Source organism: Heteronotia binoei, chromosome 5 (assembly GCF_032191835.1).
Source record: "Heteronotia binoei isolate CCM8104 ecotype False Entrance Well chromosome 5, APGP_CSIRO_Hbin_v1, whole genome shotgun sequence".
Taxonomy (NCBI): Eukaryota; Metazoa; Chordata; class Lepidosauria; order Squamata; family Gekkonidae; genus Heteronotia; species Heteronotia binoei.
This window is the reverse complement of record NC_083227.1, coordinates 34143133-34149902: the sequence shown is the minus strand read 5'-3', so window position 1 is coordinate 34149902 and position 6770 is coordinate 34143133. Positions and strand designations below refer to the sequence as shown.

Genomic DNA, 6770 nt, shown 5'->3' with positions numbered 1-6770 from the left:
CTTTTGTCTCAAGCTTCTCCCAAAATCACAACTGATCCCCAGGCTGCAGAGATTACGGTAGTTTCCCTAGAACTGGAAATGGCTGCTTCAAAAGGTGATGTAATATATATTTGACAGACTTTTGGTTCATTCAACATTGAGTTCTGATTTAAAAGTTTGGTTCAGGCTTTTATAGCCTGCTTTGGGGGTGTTTTCTTGGAGGCTCAAACTGCCTTGCTGGAGAGAGAACACACTGACCTCGCACTGGGGAGATCAGACAGCTGTGCTGGAGTCATCTCCTGCTATGGTCTCCCAATTAACATTCCATCCAGTGAAGCATCTGTGGGAAACCAGTTTGGACTGGCTGCAGACAAACTCATCACCTTTCTTACGTAGTCAGAGGAACTATCAGGTCATCTCATCAGTGATTGGCTCATTCACTTGGCTGTAGGTAATTGTTGTGGACCCCAATTGCTGCAAAGGCCTAACAACACTTGGGACACTTACCAACAAAAGAATAATATTTTTTAGCCTGGGGGGTGCCTAGATGTTACCAAAACATGTTGGCATGTCCTGACTAGTTTTGGCCATCTTGGACTCTTGTTTGCTGAAGCCAACCAGCACTGGCTTTACAGACTCTGGAGAGAGTTGCTTTGGAACCTGCAATTAAGAATGGGAAGCATCTTGTAACTTCAACCAATGTCTTATAGTATTTTAGTTAGCTTCTGAATTCCTAGTTTTATTATTTTTCTCCTCACAGTAACTGTTTTTGTTTAAAGTATTCTTTGCACCTTAATCCTTATCCTATACCTATACTATATATATAAAAGCCCTTTCATGGTGGCAAAATGGGGCACCCAGATTGGTTGGAATTGTACTGCATCAGCCTTTGGCCCATCAAACCATCAATCAGGGTCTGTTGCATTCCATTGGCTGAAGGTGGTGGGAGAGGGGAAACAGCCACAGAAAGCCTTCCTCCAATTGGCTGAGGGCTTCTGGATCTTCCTGGTGGTGGTGAGGGTATAAAAGGAAGAGCAGAGCCCTTCTGTTTGTTTGGAGCTGCTCAGTTTTCACTGTCCTGATAGTCTTAAAAAGTTGGTTGAAAGACAGCAGTTGGTTCTGGTGAGTAAATTGCTCCAGTGAGTAATTGCCTCAGTGAGATCAGAAAAGTGTGTGCTTGCAAACTGTGTTTATTTAGCTACTTTGTGAGAGAGTGTGTGTGTTCACTTTAAGTTAGTGGAAGTGCAGTCAGCTGCTGGGAGCCAAGGATATGAAGACTATATTGAGGGGAATGGCAATGTATTTTTATGAGGGGAGACAGGAATGGGAAAGTCCTGGCCCCATCACCAAAGTCCCCAAATATTTTCTGAGTTGGATCTGGCAACCCTACAGCCAAGCTTGGTTCTATCAGTAAAAGGCGGGGGGCAGGGGAGAGAAGGAGGACCTTTCCAGGCCTTTTTTGATGCCACTTGACTGGGATGATTTGACTTGGTCTGGCTGCTCGCTCCTGTTCAGAAATACACCCCCAACCCCCCCCCCCTGTGATATACTGCCTAACTATATTTAGTAAAACATTTTTAAGAAGTTATATAAATCCTTTTAAACACGTTATGAAGAAGTTCAGCTTTACAAGATTGCAAAGAAAAGTCCATCCAGCAAGCACCTGGATGTAGGCTCATTTCATCAAAAGTTTTCCTCAGGAGTATTTCTATTTTCTTCAAATATTGGAAGCCAACCAGACCTTAACATCTTCTCTAAGCAGATGCAAAAGCCTTCTGAATCTGGCTGGCATAATATTCCCTGCGACCTCTATTTTCTTTAGAATTTCTCATACTGGAATAAACAATGGTGATTATAGCAAGCTACAACACAAAGCTGGATGGAAGTGGATAACTTTTAAGATTTTTAAATGAATAATTAAAAAAAAACATATTCTTGATTATTATCAAGAATTTACCTTTCAATCTCACTTAAGTGTTTGTATTTATACTAGGAGCAAGCCAGTCCTCAACCTCTTCCCTAACCAGATGCAAAAGTCTGGATTTGGGTGGCCACATGCTCTCTGCATTGTATTTATATTGTAGGAGCCAGCTATTCCTGAACCTCTTTTCTAACTAAATGAAAAGCCTTCTGAATTTTGATAGCAAAGTGTTCTCAATACTGCTGAAGTGTTTAATTTAGAAGCAAACCAATCCTGAACCTCTTCTCTAACTAAATGCAAAAGCCTTCTGGTTTTTACTGGCAAAATGCTCTCTCCAAAAAGCTTGAAAACTAACTCTACTTACAGAAAACTAGTCTAGGTAACTCCATGCAGCTGTGTCTTGGATATCTCTTTCTTAAAGGTATAAGAGACAGAAATATAGTAAAGATCCAGTGATAAAGATTCATAAATGGTGTTCCAGTAGCTCCTGAAGAAAATAATAGGTTTCTGGTATGATTTTAAAATGTTTTAAGTACTTCAGTGATGTATCATTGAAGGGGATGGTGCTGCAGTTATTTAGTAAATGCAAGAAACAGAGCCCAGTTCATCTCTTAAAATGATCGTATTTAAAGTACATTTAAGTGGAAGTATGACATGTGGTTTCAGCCCACAATCACTTTGACAGCCACTGTGATGTGACAGTCTGCGCTTCAGGGCAGGTTCTGCCAGGCCCAGTTTCCTATTATGGAAGCTGACTGGGGGATTTCAGACCAGTCAGGGGTCAGATAAAGGTAAGCTGATGGTTGGCTGGGAAGGAGAGAAGGTTGCCAACTTCAGGTTGAGAAATTCTTGGAGATTGGAAGGTTGGAGCCTGGATAGGGTGGGGTTTGAGGAAGAATGCGAACTCAAACAGGTACAGTGCCATAGACTCCACCCCCAAGCCAGCCATTTCCTCCTGGGGAGCCATTGTGGCTAATCTCCAGGCGAGGCCTGGAGATCACTCAGAACTACAACTGTTCTTCAGATGAGCAGATATCAGTTCCCCTGGAGAAAGTAGTACACTCTGAGTCATTATACCCTACTCAGGTCACCCTCCTAGGACAGCCAGTGTGACTTGGCAGCTGGCACTTCAGAACAGGGTCTGCCAGACCCAGCTTCTTACTGTGGAGGTTGACTGGATGATTTTGGACCAGTCATAGACTTTCAGCCTAACCTGCCTCACAGAGTTTTTGTGCAGATCACAAGCGGAAAGAGGAGAATTATGTAAGTTGCTTTGGTCCCCACTGCAGAGAAAGACTGCACTTTTCCTAGATAGAGGCTGAAGGGAGGGGGAAGGGGATAGAAACAATCTACTCCATCTCTTCTTTCTGAAGATACCCCTTCTCTGATAACCTACCCCACTTTTTCCATTTTCCTTCCCAACAGCTGCCTTTCTTGACATAGCTTGCCTCCTTCTACCTTTTCCTTCCCAGCCAAGGCCATGAAACTTACCTATAGCAAATTTCTAGTGCCTGTTGTATTTCTTCCCAGGACTGGCCTTATTACTAGTCATAATATATTTTCAAACTTTTCCTTGATTCTCACATGTAGGGAAACCTTTGTAACCTCCTGAAGTGTTTTCCCCACTTTTCCTATGGAATGTATGCTGGGCTTTTTTGGTAGAAAAAGCCCAGCAGGAACTCATTTGCATTTTAGGCCACCCCCACTGGTGTCATCATTGTTTCACATGAAGCTTTTTGTGGAAAAAGCCCAGCAAGAATTCATTTACATATTAGACCACACCCCTTGACACTAAGCCCACTGCGTTCCTGCTCAAAAAAAGCCCTGAATGTATGCATGTAAAGTGTCTTTCACAGCTGACATGGCGACTCCAGCAAAGGAGTCATGGCAAATGAAGAGCAAAGGGGATTTGCCATTGTCTTCCTCTCGAGTCTTCCTTGGTGGTCTCCCTTCCATGTATCCACCCTCCCTGCTTGGCTTTTAAGATCTGACAAGGTCAACTATGCCATGCCACCTTCCCTGCCCTCTAATGCAGTAGAATGCCCTAGATCAATTCCTCATATGCTTATATATAAATGTATTCCAACAAAAGTTATTTTGTTGCATTTGTTGTATTTTATAGACGGCATTTTAAAAAGTCTTTTATGTAATGAAGGGGGTGCTGGGGAGAAAACATTTTGTTTTATTTTACAAAATTACTTTTTGCTTTTTGTATTTTCTTTTATATTTGCGTGTCTTTAAAATAAAAAAAGCTGAAAAGAAAATGGAAGAGCAAGCTTTCACGAAATTTATGATATATTGAATATAAGGCTTTCAAAAAAACAAAATTGTCGCAGACTCCCTCATGTCTTGACGTATTTTTTTTCCCACGGATCCTTTAAAAATTGTATTGCTTGACGGGATTACTTCTGCGGGTCAATGCAGCTACCCACATCATAGGCTCCTGGTTAAAGTGTCGGGTTTGGGACCCAGGCTCAGGTTCTCCTTTCCCCATGAAATATAACGTATAATTGTATGCCAGTCATATTATCTCAGCTCAGTCTAGGGCTGCCAACCTCCAGGTGGGACCTGGAAAGTTCCCAGAACTGATCTCTAGAAAACAGAGATCAGATCCCCTTGAGCAAATGGCTGCTTTGGAGGGCGGGCTCTACAGCATTACATCTATCTGAGGCTCCTCGCCTCCCCAAACGCTTCTTTCCCCAGACCCCATTGCCAAACCTCCAGAAGTTTCCCAAGGTGGAGCCGGCACCCCTACAAGGGCTGTTGGATGAGAATAAAAGGTTCGGGGATCATAGAGGTTAAGGCTGGACCAAAATGCACCAAATAAGCGAATAACACCCCCCCCCCCGCCGCCGAGAAATAAAAATATAGTATTAAGCGCGAGAGGCTAATACTCTCTAAAGGCGCCCGATTCGCAACAGATATGCGCTTGCGCCAGCCGATCAAAAACGATCCAATTCCGTGTCGTTTCTGCTGCCTCCGCTTCATTCTTGTAAACTCCATGGTGGGTTGGGGGCGCCCAGTGCTCAGCCCCCTTTTCGTTATGATTGGATGCCTCTCCCTGCGATTTTGCCGCGTTTTGGTACACGGGCGCTATTTCCTTTCCACTTGCTTTCCGCCTTCGATGGGGGCGTTCGGCAGTTCCGCGGCAGACATCCGCGAAGGAGCTAATTTCGGGGGACTTCAAAACCTTTTTCTAAACAGCGCTCAAGCAGGTACTTCTTTCGTTTAGTAGAGCGACGGGACTGAAGCGAGGAGCGAACGGAGAAAAAAGCAGCCATAGCACAGGCGGTGGTTGGAAGCTAATTTTCAGAATGTTGGTCAGCTGGTCGGAGCTACACTGGGAAGTCTGAGCTGGCGTGGCTGGAGGAAAGGGGATGGGGAAAGGGGGTTCACACCTGCTTAGTTCTACTCGCGGAACCGGAGGAGGGAAAGTGGGGCGTTGCTGTTCTTTTAGGGCTCCAAGGGAGTCGGCAGGCGAATCTGCTCGCTTTGACTTCGAATAGAGAGAAACATAAGAGATCTCGGTGGACTTTGGCAAGGAAAGGGTAAAGCTTAACATGAAATGTGGGTGGCTAAAAGTAGGATCCAGATTTTAAACGGATCCTCATGAATTAGTATTATTTTTGCATTGAAATCTATTGCAGATGGTGTCCTAGTCTATAGGCAAGCGCTGCACCACAAAAATCGAACATGCACCACTTAGTGGTGCTGCCATGACACAATAACCCAGTTGTAAAGCAAGGATCCTCATAAATTTTAGCATCGGGTCACTCCAGAGCAGGGGTGGCCAAACTGTGGCTTTTTCACACATTGTGTATCTCCCAAAGCCTTCACCGCCATGACGACTGACTTGGAGAAGGCATTTATCTCTTTAAATCACTGAGCTGAGCCAGCTATCAGCTCGAATGCATTTAAAGTTAAAGTTGCTTTCTTTCCACCTCCCCTCCCCCCATTTGCTTTCTTTCCACCTTTCCTTCCTTCCTGTCATGTGGCTCTCAGACATCTGATGTTTATGCTGTGTGTGTGGCTCATGTTAAACAAGTTTGGCCAGCCCTGCTCCAGAGTTATGATTAAATCACATGTACCAGCTTTAGCCACAGATTACGGTACATCAAAGAAATCATGAACTGCTTGCATTGGTGGTGCCGCGGTAGTGCAAAAACATTCTAAAATGTGGATCCTCAGAATTTTAATGTTTTGTCGCACCACAGTAATTCTCCAGTCACATATGATCATGGCCACAAATTGCACTACAACACTTGTAAATCCACCTTTTTGTACTGCAGCCATGATGCAAAAACATGGTTTCAAAGCACAGATCCTCAGGATTTTTTCATTGGGTTCCCTCAAACGTGTCATCAATCGTGCGTCATGTCCATAGCCATGGATTAGACCAGAAAAATAATGGATCCACTGCTTTGTGGCATTGCCATTGCATAAAAACATGGTTCCAAAGCAAAAATCTGCAGGAGTCCGCATGATTTGTGTTGGGCCACCCCAAACTCACTATCAAATTAGACTGCTTCCAAGGCATGGAAATCTTTGTATAAACAAATTTGTGAATTGTTCAGGAACTGGGATATCACTTTGCCTTGGAAAATTCCAGCAATGTAGGGAATATATGAGCTCCCTTTAAAGTAGAAAAACACGTGAACTTTTTGCTAGTCTGTCTGCAATCAAATGCCTTTGATCATGATATGTTTCCATACTGTTTCTGTGAAAAACCTTTGTAACTTTGTGAATAAATGAATAAACATTTATTATTATTCTTTTTTTTTTTTTACCCTTGGCCAGTGCTTTTTTTGAGCAGAATGCACAGGAACGCATTTCCGGCTGGCTTGGTGTCAGGGGATGTGGCCTAATATGC

At 43.6% G+C, this 6770-nt stretch overlaps 1 protein-coding gene across 1 annotated transcript in view; it reads left to right on the top strand.

Moving 5' to 3' along the window:
• The first annotated feature begins 4878 nt into the window (after positions 1-4878).
• Positions 4879-6770, top strand: part of LOC132571936 (uncharacterized) — a 40398-nt gene continuing 38506 nt past the window's right edge. Inside the window, exon 1 of the mRNA XM_060238728.1 lies at positions 4879-5115. Coding sequence (XP_060094711.1) covers positions 4902-5115 — 214 coding nt within the window. The 5' untranslated portion in view covers positions 4879-4901. The remainder of the gene's footprint in view (positions 5116-6770) is intronic.